This window comes from Sceloporus occidentalis, unplaced genomic scaffold (genome assembly GCF_023333645.1).
Source record: "Sceloporus occidentalis isolate IW3139 unplaced genomic scaffold, rSceOcc1.0.p SCAF_74, whole genome shotgun sequence".
In the NCBI taxonomy this organism is placed as follows: Eukaryota; Metazoa; Chordata; class Lepidosauria; order Squamata; family Phrynosomatidae; genus Sceloporus; species Sceloporus occidentalis.
In genome coordinates, this window is record NW_028317054.1 from 2,192,911 (window position 1) to 2,213,176 (window position 20,266).

Genomic DNA, 20,266 nt, shown 5'->3' on the forward strand with positions numbered 1-20,266 from the left:
CATTAACATGTAATATGTCATGTAACGTGTAATATATCGTTCCCAATCTATCCATGCCTGCTGTGAGGTTACATTCAATTCTTTTTCCATCTCTAATTGGTAGGTTATTTGCTTTTATAAAACTTCCTGTGGAGGTATATGTGCTCTTCCAGATCCTCGCAATGAAAACGTTTGCGGCAGCGTGGGATGTGTGAGAGCGTATAGATTTATCTTCTCTCCGCTACGCGGGTAGTTGTGCTTGGGTCATGTCCCCGGGCACTGGGGGTAATACACGGCAGGCCCTTAGACCTTTGGTAGTGAGCATTAAAAGCACTGTTCATGCTGCTCCACGCCAAGTCATATGAAGGACATTAAACGAAACGTGTTCTGTGATCTCGAATGCTCCGAATGTATCCTTTGTGCTGGAGCTGTAGTATTCTTGTTTCCTCGCATGAGCTTAAATAATGTTACATCTATTTGAATAAAAGTCAAGCTGGCTTTCGAGAAACCTCCACACGTTTATCTTGTTATGTGGGGCCGGCTGAGCTCTCACCCATCCGAGTCTGAGGATATGTCTGAACCTTTTAAACGTATGCATGGAGTGTTTTTGGATGACGCAATGCTCACTGCTGCCTGTTTAACAGATAAATCCTTCCAGTCCACGGGTGGGATTCTTATCACAAGGTGTTTTTGTAGTAAATCACCAGTTTCTAAATCTATTAATTATTAGTATCATGTGGTGATTTTAGATAGTTAGAAATGTAAGTAGTGAGTACTTCGCGATTAGCAGACTGCTGTGGCTAGCTGAGACTAGCTATGTCCATCTCTGCAGCCTGGCCGCTGCTGTAACACTCCACCTTCATAATAATTCATTCTTTACTGTTGAGGGGCTCTATGGGACATTAGACTTTAGCATTCACCCCCTCCCACGCTTCGGATATGGAGAAGGAGGCTGTAGTAACCCATACTTGGTTTTTTTTCTTTTTACAGCTAAAATCATGGGAGTAAAAGTGCAACGTCCTCGCTGTTTTTTTGACATATCCATAAACAACGTACTAGGTAAGCAACACTGGCCTCTACTTATTTCCACGCTGCGTCCAGTTCTGTGCGGAAGTGTAAAAATATCCCGTGCGCTTTTCTTCAAAATGTTTAAAAAAAATATTCAGTGATGCAATCAATGCACCTGCTGAGCAGAATTAGCTTTTGTCCATACGTAGATTTGTGTTTTGTAGCCTCATCATCGCAAACCTGACTTGATCAGCAGGTAAAATGTCATGGTGGTGAGTGAAGCATTAGAGCATCAATCAGTTCAACGGTAAGGGCAGGGACTACAGATCTTTAAACCACTCAGATGTTGAACTAAATGTACACTATTTGGACAAAATACCTGCTCATTACACCAACAGGGACTTTGACATTACATTCTAAATACATAGACATTAATATGTAGTTGGTCCCCGTTTTGCAGCTATAGCAGCTTCCACTTTCCTGGGAAGGCTTTCCACAAGATTTCGGAGATTTTCTGTGGAAATTTTGCCCATCATCCAGTAGAGCATTTGTGAGGCCAGGCACTGATGTTGGATGAGGAGGTTCCGGCTCACAATCTCCGTTCCAGTTCATCCCAAAGGTGTTTGATGGGGTTGAGGTCAGGGCTCTGTGCGGCTGGTCAAGTTCTTCCACGCCAAACTCATCCGACCGTGTCTTTGACCTTGCTTTGTGCACTGAGGCACAGTCATGCTGGAATAGAAAAGGGCCTTCCCAATACTGTTCTCACAAAGCTGGAAGCCTTAGCATTGTCCAAAATGTCTTGGTATGCTGAAGCATTAAGAATTCCCTTCAATGGAAGTAAGGGGCCGAGAGAGCATCCGTTTTGTGAATTTACGTGGTCTTAAGCTTTAGAGTTGCTGCTCTTCCAAAACGATTCCTCTTCTACTGTTACATGTGCAATATCTGTTGCAAAGGTGGATTCCTATCACCGTACCACGCCTGACTTCACTGAGCTCATCAAAACGACCCATTTTATTCACAAATATTTGTAAATGCAGACAGCATGACAAGGTGCTTTTTATACACCTGTTGGCAATGGGTCTGATTGAAATACTTGAGTTCCATAATTAAGCGTGTCCAAAGACAGAGCTGGACAAATTTGTGTAGACGTTAGGAGCCAGACACGTGGGTATTTGTTAGGAGCCAGAAAGAGACACCCATAGAGATGGATATAAAACAGCACAAAATTAAATAGGTCCCCTGTCTTTTTACCTAATGAGTTTGGTCCCGCTCGGTATTGGGTAGGATAAGTAGTTTTCCGAAGCTCCATTAGCAAACGAAGATAGAACATCCTCGGACCTGCTGTACGGTGCGGAGTTGGCCAGAAGTTATTCAATTTTTGTATTATGAACAAAATCAATGATGGCATATTGTGGGTTTTTTGTAAGGAAAATGTGTGTTTGCATGAATTGCTTCTGTATTTGTTTTCAGTTGGGAGAGTTGTCTTCGAACTGTTTTCAGATGTTTGCCCAAAAACGTGTGAAAATTTCCGCTGTCTCTGCACAGGTTTGTTAAACTGTCTCTCGTATGGTGTCATATTTACTGTTCTTAGTTTATTTATACCCAGTAAGAGAATATTTTGTTTTTAATGATTTTTGTATTTACGATCGTGGTTGAAATGGCCAACGCAGAAGCTGTTTAGCACCACTGCAGCTATCTCTCTGTATGTGTATATAATGTGTATATAGTATGTAATATAATGTATATATTGCTTTTAAAGACTTATCCTCTTTATCTTATTCTGATTTTGGTATAAGACTAGAAATGAGAGGTAACTGGAAAGTTTTGTCAGAATGCCCAAAACTTGTAAGACAGACTCTCTTTAAACTGTTAAGCATATAAATAAAACAATAGCGTTCAGATGAAAAATATATATTTTACTTTTTTGTAAATAACCATTTTCTTTTGTCAGAGCTGTATCTTTATATTTCTTTGCTACTTCAACTATACAAACTCCCACTAACACATATCACTTTTTCAGGCTGAACTGAGTCCATTTTAAATATTTCAATGCCATTTTTCAGAAATTCTCTGTTGTGTAACATTTTCACAATCCAGCTAACACATAGAAGCTGTACTACCCAAAATGTGTGTAGTTAATCAGATAATGTTTTATATCTTGTGGGCATTTCGTTGTTTGGTATGTTCAGCCCTATGCGTTGATTCCTTCAGGACCCATTTTCTAAAACTGTTTTCATTTCTAGGTGAAAAGGGTATAGGAAAAATTACCCAGAAGCCTTTGCATTACAAAAGCTGTTTATTCCATAGAGTCGTTAAGGATTTTATGATCCAAGGAGGAGACTTTAGCGAGGGTAAGGTTCTGTTTATGTACAAAAGCAGATCTTTGTTTCCTCAGTCTGATTTATTTATTTTACAATAATTTCATGCTCTTTTAGGGAATGGAAGAGGTGGAGAATCAATATATGGAGGTTTCTTTGAAGGTAAGAATTATGTTTGTCGTTACTCCGTACAATAGTGACAAAACACATTCAAACCCCCCCCCCACTGAAATTAAAAAAAACATGGTGATTAGGTATTTTTCTTCTCCAGCCCTTGCTTCTAGTTAAATGTGGAGTATAGAATTTGTACATAACCTGGTTTCTGTTCTTGTAGATGAAAATTTTACTACTAAGCACAATAAGGAATTTCTGCTGTCAATGGCCAACAGAGGCAAGGACACAAATGGATCGCAGTTTTTTATGTAAGTTAAATTAATCATAACTGTTATAAAGAACCTATTTTTTCCTACCTTAGTTGTATGTTACGTATGTGTTCTTTGTTTTACTTTTATAATCGTAATTTAGCTATATTTTTAATTCTAAACATTCATTCTTTTATATACTAGGCAGACATATTTTGTTTCATAAAAGTTAATTGACTTTTTATTTATTTATTTTTCTTCTTCTTGGGCAATTTCCTTCCTGACGCTATCGTAGAACAACTAAACCTACACCACATTTGGATGGGTAAATATTCATGACTTTGTTTCTGTTGACAAACATACATTTATTTGTATATAAATATGTCTAATTGATCAGTGTTTTGTTCTTGATATGTTTAACATTTTTTTTCCTTTTCATTAGACTTCATGTTGTTTTTGGACAGCTCATTTCCGGCCAAGAGGTTGTTAGGGAAATAGAAAGTCAGAAAACGGATGCTTCCAGCAAGCCATGTGTTGATGTCAGAATACAGGATTGTGGAGAGCTGATTCAAAAATCAAAAGGTATTGAACCTGTTTTTTCAGTTGTAGACTACTTGGCATCCACCTGTGTTTGAATGCGGTACCAAAGCAAGGCTTCTATATTTGAACAAATGGGTTTGCCTAAAGGTGCTGTGATGTTTATACACTATATTTTGCTCTTTGAGCTGTCATTTTGTTTTCTCTAAAGGAATATTTCTCCTGCTCTTGTAGGTCAATGGCATGTGGATGCTCACTTGACATTGTTGTGCATTTAACAACGCTGAGATTTAACTGCCACTCGTAATATTTTATGAATTGCACCAAAAGACCATAAATCCATCATTTCATTGTGTGCATCTATTAACACTTTTTTATTGAACACTGTTTATCATTCTTTTTATCACTTTTAGCTAAGAAAGAGAAAAAAAGACACAAATCTTCGAGTGAGTCTGAAAATTCCAGTGACTCTGACTCTTCCTCAGAATCCTCCTCTGATTCTAAAAGCGAAGGGGAGGAAAAGTCGAAAAGGAAAAAAAAGAAACACAAAAAGAATTCGAAAAAGCAGAAAAAGGAGAAGAAAAAGCACAAGAAGTCAAAGAAAAGGTGAGTTCATAGCTGAGTTCCTGTCGGCCGATTGTGTGTAACTGCGCTTCGTACACAATGAATGCCTGATCACGCAAATAGGCATTCCCTTCCATTTGGTGTCATTGGAGGACAGTAGAGATTCAGCAGGGTCTGTGTAGACCCTGCTGGCATCTCATTGCTCCCTCTGCTGGCTGATCGCATGCACTGCAATCAGCAATGCAAGGCTGTGGTGCCTTGTGTGATCAATGAAGAGAATAAGAAACATTTCTCCCTCTTCCCACAAAGGGAAAAGGTAAAGACCCTAAAGGGGTCTGTGTCCATATTGAGCTGATAACAATGAAATGTAAATGCAGGGCATGCTGCCAAGCATGAATTGTTCATTAGTGGCACCTACTTTGTAAAAGAAAACAGAAAAAAAACAAAACAACTTTTGTAGTTTTCTGTTGGTTCCTTGGTCCAGTGAAGATCTTCTTTTGTTTTTACATACTAGCACTAACATCTTCTGGGATCTTTCCATAAAAAGTTTCTCCCATTGACTTTAGGCTTAACCTCATATTTCCAGCAATTCCAGCTCTTTGATAATGTTCACGTAATGTAAATGCACATTATTAAGTGTTAATTAATTTTTTCCACAAGTTCTGAGAGTGAAAATGAAGACCAGGAAGTGCAAGTAACATCCACTGTCCGTCCAGAAGAGATCCCGACAATACCAGAAAACAAATTTTTAATGAGAAAAAGCCCTCAAAGAGCAGATGAAAAAGAAACGAGAACAAATGACAGAGAACGGGAGAGAGAGAGGCAAGTGTCTGATTTATTTTTTCCTCTTCTACTGCTAAAGTAGTCTGTACGATGTTAAATGCTCGGTGGCTCCAGAGACGGTTTGCTTGGATTAGCATCCTATATAGTTTTGATACACCAGCCACGCTCTGTGGATATGCACAAAAATAAATGTACCATGAAATACGTATGTATTGGTTTTTTTTAATATGGAAGAGTATAGCTTATTGTCCATTTTTTAATTTTAGCAACTCGCAAGCGTCTCTTTACCAGAGAAGACTTTTGGTAACGAGATCTGGAAGAAAAATCAAAGGAAGGGGTCCCAGGGTGAGTTGTTCACATATGTCCATTAAAAATAAGCAGGCACTTAATGACTTATGTTTACTCTTTGCTGCAAAAATCTTCACTTTTTAGTTAAAAATCTTTTTTTTCCCATGAAGAAATGTTTCTCATGCTTTAATTTTGTTTTGTGCGTAGTTGTCAACTGATTCCATTCATTCAACGTCTGTTTACTAAAATATTATTTAGCTTTTTAATGTGTTGCTTAAGCAGTATTTCCTTTCCAACTCTTTAGAGATACCGTACTCCATCTAGATCTAGGTCCAGAGATCGCTTTAGGAGAAGTGAAACCCCCCCACATTGGAGGCAGGAAATGCAGAGAACCCAAAGGATGAGATATTCTAGTGGAGAGCGGTGGATCAAAGGCGACAAGTGCGTAGTTCTGCAAGTGTGATTGTTTTCCATTTCTTGCCCTAATGCTTATTGGCAAAAATAATTCTTACCATGCTTACAACACTGGGTGCTGTTCACAAACCATTGAGTAACAAACAAATGAACACACGTTCCCTGAGTTGGCTCTTCATGATGCTTTGAGAAGTGGACCAGATGAAATGTTCAATGAGTGAAAAGTCACTCATCATTACGTTCATATATATATATATATATATATATATATATATATATATATATATATTATAGAGCGAGAGAACAATGTGTGTGTGTAATATATATATATATATATATATATATATATATATATATATATATATATATATATATACATACATACATACCTTATATTCCAGCAGTTTGTTTGCCTTTTTAAAATAACATGCAATGGGGAGTCTCACCCTAATGTTTTACAAACCATGAAGGGTTACCTTATATTGGCAAAATTTTAAGCAAGAGATGATTATGATAGCTTTGACCCCTTATTATATACTGTGTTTTCCCCTCATAGGTAATCTTACCAGTTTTGGTATGATTCTTTTTATATAACTGAATTTCTGCACTCTTTTTAAATTAAGATTAACCTCTGATTTACTCTTTTGTAGAAGTGAACTTAATGATAAAGACAATCAGAAAAGCCCAGTAAGAGGAAAAGAGCAGAAACAGCCCGATGAAAGACCAGATTCACAGATCCCGAGCAATCAGGAAAGGAAGCCTAAAGATCACAAATCAAGCAGCAAAGACAGAGAGTCAAAGAAAGATGCTGAGAAAGAAGAAACGACTAGCAAAAGTAGGAGTAGAAAAAGAACAAAATCAGATAGCCACAGTGAAAGTAAAGATAACTCGAGAAGCGACAGAGATGCTAAACACAGTAGACATGATGACAAAGCAAGGTCTAAGAGTAAGGATCGGGATCATGAAAGAGGGAGGGAAAAAGAAAAGCACTCGAATAATAAAGGGAAAGATAAAGAGAGAAGCAGAAGTAAGGAAAGGTCTAAACCTGGCTCCTCAAAAAATGAAAGAGAAAAAAGTCAGAGCAAGGACCGGGAGAGGAACCGAGACAAACATGGAAGATCAAGAAGCAGGGAACGAGAGTCTGGTAGAACAAAACGCCGCTCCAGCAGTAAAGGTAACGAGCGAAGTAAGAGCAGAGAGAACAGGAGGAGGGGCAGGTCGAGAAGCAGAGAAAATAACCGTGCAAGAAGCAAGGATCGAGAGCCCAGAAGGAGAGGCCGGTCCAGGAGCCGAGACAGAAAAGTGTCCCCGGAAAATTCCAAAAAAAGAGGAAACAGGAGTAGGGATAACTCAAAAGATTCAGATAGAGAAGTCAGTAAAAGTAAAGATTCTAATAGACGGGATGACAAAAGTTCACATAGAAAGCTTTCAGACCATGATGACCATAGAAGAAAGCATTCTAGGAGTAGCAGTCCAGAGAACAGGTGGACTAAGAAAGCAAGCAGAGATCATGATGGAAGTCCAGACTCCAAGAATGTACACGCTAAAGATAGGGAGGAAAGATCTTCAACACGCAGGAGCAGAGATAAAGAAAAGACACACGGATCTTCACGCGAGAAGGAATCCAACAAAAAATCAAGAAGCAGAGAGAGAGATCGTTCTCAAACAAAAGAGAAAAAATCTAATCTTGAGTCGAGCCCAGCAAGAGTTGATTCTACCAACGAGAAATAAAGTATACATTTTACTTTGGGTTACATTCTCTGTTGATGTTTGAGAGATGTATGCTGGTGGACATTTATTTTTTTATTATGGACCTTAGTTCCTTTTTTTTTTTCTTTTTTTTTATATGTATAATTCTCAATCTGGAACATTTGTAATGTTAAAGTTTTAATAAACCATCAATGAAAAACTTTTAGGTCTAATACTTTATCAATAGATGTTCATAGAGCTGCTCTTTTTTCACTTGCTTTAAGTTCTGAATTTTGTTTTTATTTGTTTTCCCCTCCCTTGTTATTTCACAAAGGGCATGTATGTATTTCATCATTTCTGTTTAGGCTTTAGCTATTCCTGGTTTGATGCTGTCCAGGGATTATTTCATGTATTCAGTGGTTTAAAGCTTGTAATAGTTTTTGTACAGGAAATAAGCAAATATGCCACAAAGTAAATATTTGTGTTGTATGTACATTTACTACACAAGTACGCATTTGTGCAATCAGTGAAAACTGATTTTCAGATCTTAGGTTTTTTTTTTCTTTATGCATGAAATCCTTTATTGTATTTGGTCTGAACAGTCACTCATAGATGTGGTTCCCTCCTTACCCTGTCTAATTCTAGACTCGTTTACCATTTACAGGTATTTTGTGACACCATGTTGTCATGCCACCTTAGATATTTTTGTAAGGGAAAAAAAATAATTGTGCTTTGAACAAAAAACCTACATTCCTAAATCTGGTGTTGACAGTATAGCTAAAGCATATCAAGCCTGATCTCTCCAGCACTGCACTTACTCAGACTATTTTATGACTGCATTCATGAGAGAACTTGGGATGCTTTTTGAGGGCAGAGTCTGTCCAAGTGGCTTCTGCTATGTATAGTAATACTAGTGTAGTGCTATTAACTTATTCTAAAAATAAACTTAACCCTTTTATTTACCCTCGCCTCCCTTAGACCAGGACAACATATTCTTCCCACAGTAATTTAGTAGGTTAAGGGGTGCCATAACCATATACTAAATTTGTAAATTTTTTGGGGATTTTCCTTAGCTCTGTATAGGGAGCAAGTACAACATATATGTGTGACCTGTTCCGTTAGGCTTTAAGTCTGATGTCCCGTTAGTTTTTCATCTTATATTTCCTGCCTTATGTTTTGAGGACATTTACATTTTCGGAACAAAAATAATTGAAACGTATTTTGTGAAGAATTGACCTGCTCAGCAGTGCTTTACTTTCACAAATTTCCTCCATATTTTTTTTTAAAGACCTACTGAAAACTTTGAGACATGTAGGCTGCTTTCCTTCTTATGGCCAGATCTTTGGTAATTCAGATGCTGTATGTGTGATATATCATTGCAGATCATTATGTACAGTAATGAACTGACGCTATTTTTTTATCCCTCGTTTTGAATACTGTAAGTACAATATTGTAAACTGTTACCTTGAACTCATTTTGAAATCATAACTGGAGTACAGAGAATACAATAAATACAAGAATGGATTAAGGTGTGTTATTTTGAGGGTGCTGTGTATGGTGTGGACGTGCTTCTTTGCTGTCCAGCCTTGTAATGTCTACTCGGTACTCGGTAAATCACTTTTTAATTTGGCATGCTTTAGATGCTTGTTCTCAATACCTGTACGTTCTGTCAAGTCCTATTCAAGATGTTAATGTTAAAAGGACGGTAACCACCTAGCTCTATCCAACACCACCTCCCTGCATACTCGGATCTGTATGTGCCGGGTTCTCCTGTGGCCTTTTCTAGTCTGCAGGTAAGAATCGGTCTCTCCGCTGTGGCAGCGTTTACAACAGATACCACTCTTCGCAGGGAATTTTCAACGGATTTGCAATCATGGCAAAACTCTTAGCGCCTCAATAGAACGTGATGCGGGCGGTACGAAAATACACTAAATAAGGGGCAAGTTTATGCTGCAAATATTACTGGAACTGGTTTACTCTGGCTGCAGATCTCAGGTTTAGTACCCTGCTTAACCACTGTAATTCCACCACTATATACTGACAGATGTTATATGGTACGTTGTAATGTTATTTATAGATCAGCAGAAGGGGGGGGGGGCATCGACATTTATACTCGCAGAGCTCCAGCTATCTTATGAAGATGGTCTGCAGCAAGTGTTGAGGCACTTTTTGACTCTTTGGGCTGAGTAAATCCTGGTAGAATGAAAATTACTGTCCCCTGTGATTTATACTTTGAGCGTAAAAGGGGCAAAAGTGCCTTTTGTACAACCAGCCCTTGTCTCATGAACGTTGTGCAGAAGGACGGATGCTGAGCATTGAAGAGCTTGTCTCAGAAAACAGCGTAACAGAGGCAGGAAAAATAGAGGATGCTGGGTGACAGCCGGAAGTAAAAAGTGCTGGAATAAAGTCTGGCAAAAACCTTCTCTCAGAGCTAGAATGCATACACATGGCTAATACGCAGCTGCATGAAAACAGGCAAAACTAGAACTATTTTAAAAGAAAACAGCACGATATCGGCACTAAATTTAACATTTTATAAAGATTTCAAAGTGAAGCACAACGAAAACATAGTAGTATTGAGTTTATTTATTAGTTATGATACCCCTGGTGATATACCGTGTATTTTTACTCACACAGAATGTTCTGAAAAAAAGAAACTAAACCCAACCTGAGCATAAAATGGGTTTGCGATTGGAACTTGACATCTACAATGTCCTCCCTCTTTCCTTTCTATACATTTATAAGATAACAGATGTTACAATAATTTGTTTCTACCATGTGAAACCAAGTTTTTTCTTTCCTTGTTGAATATCACCCGTGTCATAGATCTCTTTAATTTGTTGAGCGTTGTCGCTCTTAAAGGATGGTAACTGGACTCCGCTGGTGTCCTGCACCTGGTAACTGGGCCGAATACCTCCCCTTCGGGAGTAGACGGGGCCGTGTCCACTGCCAGTTCCAACTTCAGCAGCTTTTTTAAGAGGGAAAGGATTGCGTTTGGCTTTGATGGCAGAATCAATCACCTGCTTTGCGTATTCTTGGAATTGTTCTTCTTCCTTGGCAAGCAAGGTCTCGTTTTGCTTTGTGTAATGCAGTTCTGCATCTTTCTCTAACAGAGCCATGGTTTTCTTTTCAGCCTAAAATGTAAGAATTCAACGTGAAGATCAAAAAACACAGAGCGTAGTCTCTCCAATAAAGCAGCTTGTTAAGTAATGACTCAGGACTGGACCAGCATGGGTTCCCTGGTATTTTTATTATTATTTATTAACATTTTTGTGACATCTGTTGTCCCTGATGTGTCCTTAGTGCAGGGACATGATGTTTCCCGATGCTCCTTTTACACACAGAGCTTGTCATAAATAAACTCCCCCCAAGAAGTGTTCCTGGCAAAAATCACAGTAAAACTTAAAACCAAGGGATAAAGAGTGCAAAACGTCACCACATCATCAATCATGCATCACTTTAAAGCATGTGATACCTGCATTGTCCCTTTACATTTCTGTGTGGTCCATTCTGCAAATGCATGGGGGGAGATCAGCATTAGCACTCTTGCCCCCACCTTTAGCTAAATGCCCTGCAGGGGATGAGATTGGCAAAGTGATTTACTCGCCTCCAGCCAGCTCCAGAAACTCAGCCATCATTGCGCATGTATAGAAAATCTTCCCGTTGATTGCTATGGGAGCACTTTCCTGCCACTGATTGACAACTTCAAGCAGCCAATCAGTGGGAAGACAGGTCAGATCATGAAGGAAGAGGGCAACGTTTGCAACAGGACTGCAACCTCTTTGTCAGGTTAGTGCTTGATTTTCTTTTTAAGACTGCATATTAAAGTGCTTACTGGGTTTTGGGGGTGTCCAGGATATCAGACCTCATCTGAGGGCCCCTCTCCGATATTCTATAATCTCAATAAACAGCCCAAGAAGTTAGTTTCTTATTATGCTCTGACGTTGTTTGAACCCCGCTCCTGGTCTGCATCTCTTGCGTTGATGCCTTACCATTTGCTGGAGTTGTATTGCCTGCATCCTCTTGTGTTCTTCATCGGTTTTTCTTTGTTTCTCCATCTGTTGGGCGATGAAGACGTTATCGGCTTCCTTTATGGCGTGAAGCGCTTTTATAGCATTCAACTGTTCTTCTTTTTCTTCCATTTCTTTTTTCCGTCTCTATCCAAATAAGAAATACTTTCAACACATTGTATAGTAGCACATGTGCTTAATATCCGATGATTTATTATGAGCTGTATTTCAAATGTTCACTGTTGACTAATTGGTGTCGCATATTCAAATGTGAGCCTGATCAATGGTTAGTGACCTAAAATGTCACCTTTCATTATCAGATATCAATCATTTATGTAATTTTTTTTTTTTTTAACCTTAAGTCATGGATGAAGCCTCTCTCTGCTCTATAGGAACACAGGATTGATTGTGGCTTGGTCTCCACAAGCCTGTGAGGACTGAACACACAAGCATTAACCCCTTTAATGCTGCAATGTCGGGTATAACACGCATCTTACTTTTCAAAGGGTAAATTTGTTTGTATTATACCAAATATTTGACAGTACTCATTCATGTCATCATAGAGTTAAATAGCAGACATACATTTGGATAAGTAACACAAAGCCCCTATGAAGTTACTTCACAAATTATAGTTTAGATTAAATGATGCTCTATGTGTTAATAACTGAATAGATAAGTCTGTGGTGTGTGTTAACTGCTCACTTCAGAATTGCACGGAGGCCGAGCTGCAGAGAAGGACCCTGAGCTGAAAGAGGAGATCAGGGAGATTATGCGTGAGCTGTCCGTGGTCACCATATCTCTGTTCTTATTTGTTTTCAAAGCTGTAGCTGTGTGTGCATTATTCATCAGTCAGTAAACTTATTGTACTCATTTGTACACACACACAAGTGTATATATAGACATATATATTTAATATGTGACAATAGAGAACTAAGTGTGCTGCCCGTCTGTACTTGCCATAGCTTGCCGATGCTCTGCGATGGCCTTGATGTCCTCTTTTATTTTTTGCACTTTTTGCTGGCTTTCCTTTGTGTTCTTGGCATCCAGCTCAGCGATGGCCTTTGCTACGCGCTCATCTTCATCGTCCACTTGTTGCTTTATTTGCGCAGCCAAGCGATTCCCGATATCATCTCTACGTTCTAGAATTTGTCTGAATCACAAAATACGTAATTGACTTTCTGTACCCCATATCTCGCAGCACGCAGCATTACCACCTGGCATGCAGCGGGTGGGACAGAGAAGACATCCTGATGGAGCCCCAGAATCGGGACTCTCCCACATGTACAGGGGCAGTTGTGTGGTACATCACAGAAATGAAAATGAGATGTACATTTAAATATTCACCAATTCAGTATCTGTAACATTTACTTATGGATTGAAGTACCTCCTAAGATCCCTTAATGATAATGGACAACAACATCTTACTCTGTGGGTACAGAACAGCAATACCTACCTGTATATTTCCTGCTCTCTCTCTTTTCTCAGCTGCCCCATCTTTTTCTTTGCAAGAGCGTAACGTTGAATCAGTTCTTCGTTTTCCATTTCTTTTTGCTGCTCTCGAGCTCTGATAAAATCTCTGTCTGCAACAGTTGCCTTTTGAACAGCAGTGACAAAGAGGAACAAACAACCATCATCCTAATCAAGCGATCTGAACAAACAGCTTCAACACATCATCGCAACCAGATCAACTTATCCCCATCCAAGCCGTCCTCTCCTATTGTCTCACTCCCCTCAACCACCAACTGGATTGTAAGCTCGAAAGAGCAGGGCCCTCTTCTCCTTTCCACCAGTTTGTTATTATGTGTTTATAAATTGTTCTAATGAATGTAACAGCGCTGCGGAATTGGCCGGCGCTTTATAAATAAATATAATGTAATGTAAGAGGATGATTTAAGTTTTAGTAAGATGAAATCTTTCTCCGTTCGCTAATTATTCATCACAAAGTACCGATCCAGGAGAACTAATGCTTCAAAATGGTGACGATAAAATGGTTAATCACACCACAACTCAGTGTTCAGCAAATCAACACAAGTTACAGAAACTTAGACAAATGATGTGACAGTCTCATATGAAATCACACACATGCAGATATGCAAGTAGAGGGGTCTATTCACTAAACTAAGAGTTTGCAAGCGAGGTAAACAATTTAAGTCCTTGACATCACTATATGTTATAAAGGCCAATGGATTATAAGGGGTAACTCCATTTGGATTTGTCTCCAATAATGCATAGTGACGTGATTTAACAATTTATGCTATTAGTATTACTCTTACAATACAGATATTAAAGAGTGACAAATCTAGAACTGACAGACTAAGACAAACAGATCCAATGGGCAAAGAGGGCCCTGCTCACAAGCTTCCAATCTGAGTGTATCAGGGAGTTCAAACGTTTTACCGCAAATTCTCTTTAATAGATCCCAGGGACTCATTGCAGTAAGACCGTGGCATTAATTCAGTACAGCAGCATTTAGCAGGAAACTTTACAGTTGTGGTTTTAACTAACTGATTACATATAAAACGCTATCCCTGGCAAACTTCTCATCAAGAAGAACTGAGCTTGCCCTGTATAAATGTATAGTTCCATAAGCTTTTTTAAACTCACTGAGGTTAGACATTCCTAATAAAGGTAAGGTTGGCGAGTAAAAGAACTTTAACATATATTAGATTTTGTGAAATGTCCCCTTTTTAAACTTCCTATAAAAAGACCTATTGTTTAAGATTTGACTACAATTGAATCACTTGCCACTGAATTAGTGATCCCGTATATTCCTTTCAATCATTTTTCCTTTCTCTGATTTATAACTTACAAGATGAGCCTTCATAATTTCCTTTTTCTCATCCTGTTTCATTTTGGCCAGCTTCTGCATTTCCCATTCATAGATCCGGGTCTGTCTCTGGATTTCTCCACCTTCCCTCTTATTGGCTAGTCTTTCTAATTCAGCCTTATGATTCTGTTCCTCTAGCCTAAACAGGGGCACAATGAAAAAAACTGTGTCCATATAAGTCATAAAAATAACAACCATAACATCAAACAAGACATGAGCTTAAAACTGTAATTTAATATAGAAGTAGACTTTAAAGTCCACTACTATGTGGAAGACATGAAGAAGGTATGTTTTTTCCCGACAAGCAGTGGTGAGACTAGAGGTTTTTATGAAGAGCAGAAGTACAAATAAAAGGGGTTTCTTTGGGTTTTACATACTGCTTCAGAAGTTCCTTGGCTATCTCCCTTTTGTCTGTGGTTTGGTGGGTAGCCTTCGTCTTGGTATCTAAAATGCATCCTTCAAAGTCTTGGTTCACGTTGGAAGAATGCTTTGCTTTGTCCATCTGCTTCTTTAATGCAATCTGGGCCTCTCTTTCTTTCAGCACTTCAGTAAGTAACAGCGCACTCTGCACAACACAAGAAAGCCATCATAAACACAACATGCGGATATCTGAACACAAACATACATCTCCGTCACAGCTCCAATAGACCTCAATGGTTTATATATGATGTTTAACAACTGAGAGAGCGGAGAGCTCCCTTAAAATTCCCATGGTGTCTTATTTTGCTCATGCGTGGAAGGGTTCGGCAGAATCCCCTCTTATACATTTTCCGCTTTGCCCACCCTGCTGGCCGGCTTGTAAATGCAGTTGCTAGGGACCTATTAATATTTCAATGAGAGTGTTTTCCTGGAACTGATTGGCTGCTTCAAACAGCCAATCACTGTCTAGAATTGTTGGGTCACAGAGGAGGAGAGTAGCTGCAGCTGCACAAGGTACTTTAGTATGCATTATATAGGGGACTGTAAGGGACATCACGCTGTGTCTTTAACATTACCTATTTCAAAGTAGTTCATCAGTTTAATGGGAATTTTGGGCACACACTTAACTCCATTAACTTCCAGACTGTTCTAAAAGTAGCAGAGATTGATTAAGGGAAGTCTCGGTATACAGTGTTGTTTCAATCATAGACAAACACGTCAATGCAAATTAAACAAAAATAGAACATACGTGGAATTTCTTGACTTTGTCGGTTTGATAGTATTGTTTGAGCTTTGCGTTTTCTATCGCCTCTTTCCTCCTCTCAGCTTGGTATTTCGCCTCCTCTAAATCAATCATCTTTCTACGCCCCTCCTCCTCTTCATCGCGAAGTTGTTTGGCTTCTAACTTTTGCTGCCTCATCCCCTGTAGATATATCCACAACACATTAAAATACGAATTCCGCTTAACTACTTAAATACAGGGGGCTGGATGGGTATGGAGGGCCGTGCCATTATATTCTTTCTTCAGGAAGCAGTAAAGACAACCGAGGGCGCTTCACTGTCCTCACACACCAAACAGAATGTCCCTTTCACTTGTGTTTGCCACTCAACATCAGTTTATTACCTAAGGGAAGAGTTTGTAGGAGAGTTGGAGTTTCAAACTCCCTGACTTCACTATACATTATAAAGGGCCAATTCCCATAAGCTTCTGCTGTAGGAAAAGCATGGCCGGCCCTCTATAATGTATATTTAACCCAAGGAGATCCTTTCTTTCAGTCTTCCCGCCCATTGAATTATGCATTATACAGGGCCAGTTCAGCTCTCCTTGCTGGTGTTAGCCCTTCATAATGAATGATGAAGTGAGCTTCAACCACAACTCACCTATAAACTCTCATGTCAAGCCTCTAAAGAATAATCCCCTTTGAGTCAGTAAAGCTGCAAACTGCCTATGTGTACGTGTGTGGCATTGTAAGTGCCGATTTATGTGCCCTGTGTTCCCGGTACTTTGCCCCCTCCCATCTGCAAACAGCAATGACCCCATTTTTTGCCAATGTCATGGAAAACCTCTAGATATGCATGAGGGCTGCTCTGAGTAAGAGGCACGGGCTGTTATGACATCATATTTTTTCTCTTTCTAAATAAAATACATTTAAAGAAAATGCCACAACAGTACCCTCCACCAGGACTTCCAGAAGACAATTACCACAGTTTGGTTTTTGAGTAAGGTGCAGGAAATAAAGAGAAACTGACTAAGGGCAATGGGACCCTTCGCTTCTAAACATAATGCAAGAATAAAGTAACAATGAAAAAAGTGAAACACGCCTTTCTTTGGTGCCATAATAAATTACTCTAAATTACTGTGTACTTCAGAGATAATTACATGTCAGTTCTGTCCCTGACGTCTTTACTGATCCCCGAAAAAGAACAGCTCCATTAAATATATGAGAACCAACAAGGGAATTACAGCCCCGTAAAATCCATGGCAGAAGCTATGGCTTCATATTATAATAGGGAATGACTCTTAAAGAGTGTGATAAGAACTGCTGCGGTTATTGATCAGCAAAATATTTCTGACCGCTTAGTGGTACAAAACATGTCGCTCCTTATCCATAAATCCATAAATACTCACGGCAAGAGTGTTCTTCCAGTTTTTTACCATCTCCTTTGATCGTAAATGCAAAGCCTCTCTTTCTCTCTTTTCTTCGTAAAACTCCATCATGTCTTGCTCAATCGTGTTGGTGTAAGTCAGAATTCGTTCCCACTCGGCTTTTGGTAGGACGGTAACCTGGCGAAGATCGACTGGTTTTGACATAACGAATCCTCTGTCGCTCTCCGAATTATTCTCAGCTAAAATGATAGATACTCTGTATTTTATTCAAGAATACTGAGCAGACTGGGATGAATATGAATTAAAGGGACACCCCATTAATTGTGCAATTCAATTCATTTGATAGCTCCATGGTTCTTTTAAATTTGATGCATAATGAAAGGATGTGGAGGGGGTTAGGAGCTGCAGCTTCTCCCTAGGGTAAGTACCTTTTTATTTATTTAAACTTGTCACTATTGAGCTCCAGCAGTGGAACAAGACCCCCATGCACTTGAGCGGAAAGCACAGCCATGGATTTCAATGGAAGCCTCTCTTTCCTAAGATTTCACACACCATGCAGTCCTACTTTAATTAATACCGGCCTACCAGATGTGAAGCTTGATGGGCTAGAGTAATACTTTTTGGGGAAACTGGTCACATGGTCCTTCTTGGCTGAAAGTTACTGGTCTGTAGTTGTTCCAACTCAATAAAAGGATTTTAAAACATATTTTCTACCAATAGATTGTAAGCTCAGATGAGCAGATTCCCTCCTTCTCCTTCAATACCGGCATGTCATAAAAAATATTGTCATGTGAAATTGTTCTTGTTAAACATGTTGTAAAAAGAATATACCGTATTGGCCCGAATATAGGCCGCACTTTTTCTCCCCACTTTAAGTCTTTAAAATGGGGGTGCGGCCTATATTCGGGGTCTAGCAGGCAGCAGGGTTAGGATACAGATCCCCCGCAGCGGTGCAGGGGACCCGTATCCTACTCTCCGATACGCTCAGACAGCCTCCCCTGCCAGCACTTCCCACGGGGGGGTGCCGGCACAGGAGATTGTCTAAGCGCATCGTGCGGACGTTCACCGGCAGTGGCGATGAGCGTGAACGACCTCCGGTGCCGGCACGTCTGCTCGATGTGCTTTAACAATCTCCCTTGCCGGGAATTCCCACACCGGGAGTCATGCAGACGTGCCGGCAGCGGAGGTTGTTAATGCTCGCATCGCCGCTGCCGGTGAACGTCTGCACGAACAATCCTACTTGCCGGTACTTCCCACGGCGGAAGTGCCGGCACCGAAAATTGAATACGCGTTATGCGTAGATGTCCCCCGCCGGCCCCGCAAGACCCCGTGGAGTCTGCACCGGTAACTCTCCCGGTGGTGGGTGGGGTAGAGTGGCAGCATATCTCGGGGGGGTAGAGTGGCAGCATATCTCGGGGGGGTAGAGTGGCAGCATATCTCGGAGGGGGGATAGAGTGACAGCATATCTCGGGGGGGGGGAGTACATCTTCGGGACAGAGTGGCAGCATATTTCGGGGGGGGCGGAAACTTTTTTCTTTAAAAAAGCACCTAACTTTTAGGATGCGGCCTATATTCGGGTGCGGCCTATATCCGAGCCAATACGGTATATACACACTACCATTTAAAAGTTTGGGGTCACTTAGCGGTTTTCATGGAAAACACTCACTGGCCACTTTATTAGGTACAGCTGTTCAATTGCTTGATAACACAAATAGCTAATCGGCCAATCACATGGCAGCAACTCAATGCATTAAGGCATGTAGACGTGGTCAAGACAACTTGCTGAAGTTCAAACCGAGCATCAGAATGGGTGAGAAAGGGGATTTAAGTGACTTTGATCATGGCATGGTTGTTGGTTGTTGGTGCCAGACAGGCTGGTCTGAGTATTTCAGAAACTGCTGATCTACTGGGATTTTCACCCAAACCATCTCTAGGGTTTACAGAGAATGGTCCGAAAAATATCCTGTGAGCGACAGTTGTGTGAATGGAAATGCCTTGTTGATGTCAGAGGTCAGAGGAGAATGGGCAGAAAGGCAACAGTAACTCAAATAACCACTTGTTACAAACCAAGGTATGCAGAATACCATCTCTGAACACACAACACGTCGAACCCTGAAGCAGATGGGCTACAGCAGCAGAAGACCACCGGGTGACACTCCTACCAGCTAAGAATGGGGAACTGAGGCTACAATTCACACAGAAACACCAAAATGGGACAATGGAAGACTGGAAGAACTGGCAGGTTCAGACTTTGGTGTAAACAACATGAAAGCTTGGATCCATCCTGCCTTGTATCAACGGTTCAGGCTGGTGGTGGTGGTGTAATGGTGTGGGGGACATTTCCTTGGCACACTTTGGGCTCCTTAATACCAATTGAGTATCATTTAAACGCAACAACCTACATGAGTATTGTTGCTGACCATGTCCATCCCTTTATGACCACAGTGTACCCATCTGTTTGACTAACTACCGCCCTATCTCTCTGCTTCCTTTTATCTCTAAGCTGCTTGAACGGATTGTGTACAACCGCCTCATTAACTTCCTCTCCTCTAATTCCCTCCTTGACCCTCTACAGTCTGGTTTCAAACCCCTTCACTCTACTGAAACAGCTCTAACAAAAGTCTCCAATGACTTGCTCTCTGCCAAAGCAAAAGGTCACTTCTCTATTCTAATTCTACTGGATCTCTCTGCTGCTTTCGATACTGTTGATCACCACCTTCTTCTACACTCACTTACTTCTATAGGCATTCGAGATACAGCTCTCTCCTGGATCTCCTCATATCTGTCTAACCGTTCCTTCTCTGTCAACTTCTCTGGCAAGACATCATCACCCCTTCCACTTTCGGTTGGTGTCCCCCAAGGTTCAGTCCTTGGCCCTCTGCTGTTCTCTCTTTATACTTCCTCTCTTGGCACACTAATCAACTCATTTGGCCTCCAGTATCACCTATATGCAGATGATA

The 20,266-nt window shown here is 40.2% G+C and overlaps 2 protein-coding genes across 2 annotated transcripts; one reads left to right on the forward strand and one right to left on the reverse strand.

Moving 5' to 3' along the window:
- The first annotated feature begins 977 nt into the window (after positions 1-977).
- Positions 978-7,984, forward strand: LOC149285937 (peptidyl-prolyl cis-trans isomerase G-like). The gene is made up of 12 exons (XM_089494661.1): positions 978-1,038; positions 2,458-2,532; positions 3,231-3,338; positions 3,423-3,467; positions 3,640-3,727; positions 3,963-3,992; positions 4,110-4,249; positions 4,618-4,810; positions 5,429-5,590; positions 5,818-5,896; positions 6,144-6,280; positions 6,904-7,984. Exons 1-12 carry the CDS (start codon positions 978-980, stop codon positions 7,982-7,984), a joined length of 2,199 nt encoding a protein of 732 aa, XP_089350787.1.
- A 2,729-nt stretch (positions 7,985-10,713) lies between these two features.
- LOC149285938 (cilia- and flagella- associated protein 210-like) lies at positions 10,714-17,510 on the reverse strand. Its single transcript, XM_089494662.1, has 8 exons — positions 17,355-17,510; positions 15,948-16,121; positions 15,157-15,344; positions 14,762-14,918; positions 13,406-13,545; positions 12,910-13,102; positions 11,935-12,099; positions 10,714-11,076 (listed from the first exon to the last, which is right to left on the reverse strand). The coding sequence occupies exons 1-8, from the start codon at positions 17,508-17,510 to the stop codon at positions 10,714-10,716; spliced, it is 1,536 nt and encodes a 511-aa protein (XP_089350788.1).
- Positions 17,511-20,266: the final 2,756 nt, after the last annotated feature.

Coding starts and splice junctions, on each gene's coding strand:
- LOC149285937 (XM_089494661.1), top strand. CDS start 978: ATGGGAGTAAAAGTGCAACGTCCTCGCTGTTTTTTTGACATATCCATA. Junction 1,039..2,457: donor ATCCATAAACAACGTACTAG/GTAAGCAACACT, acceptor ATTTGTTTTCAG/TTGGGAGAGTTGTCTTCGAA. Junction 4,250..4,617: donor GCTGATTCAAAAATCAAAAG/GTATTGAACCTG, acceptor TATCACTTTTAG/CTAAGAAAGAGAAAAAAAGA.
- LOC149285938 (XM_089494662.1), bottom strand. CDS start 17,510: ATGTCAAAACCAGTCGATCTTCGCCAGGTTACCGTCCTACCAAAAGCC. Junction 13,103..13,405: donor AGAGAGCAGGAAATATACAG/GTAGGTATTGCT, acceptor TTTGTGATTCAG/ACAAATTCTAGAACGTAGAG. Junction 11,077..11,934: donor CAATACAACTCCAGCAAATG/GTAAGGCATCAA, acceptor CTTACATTTTAG/GCTGAAAAGAAAACCATGGC.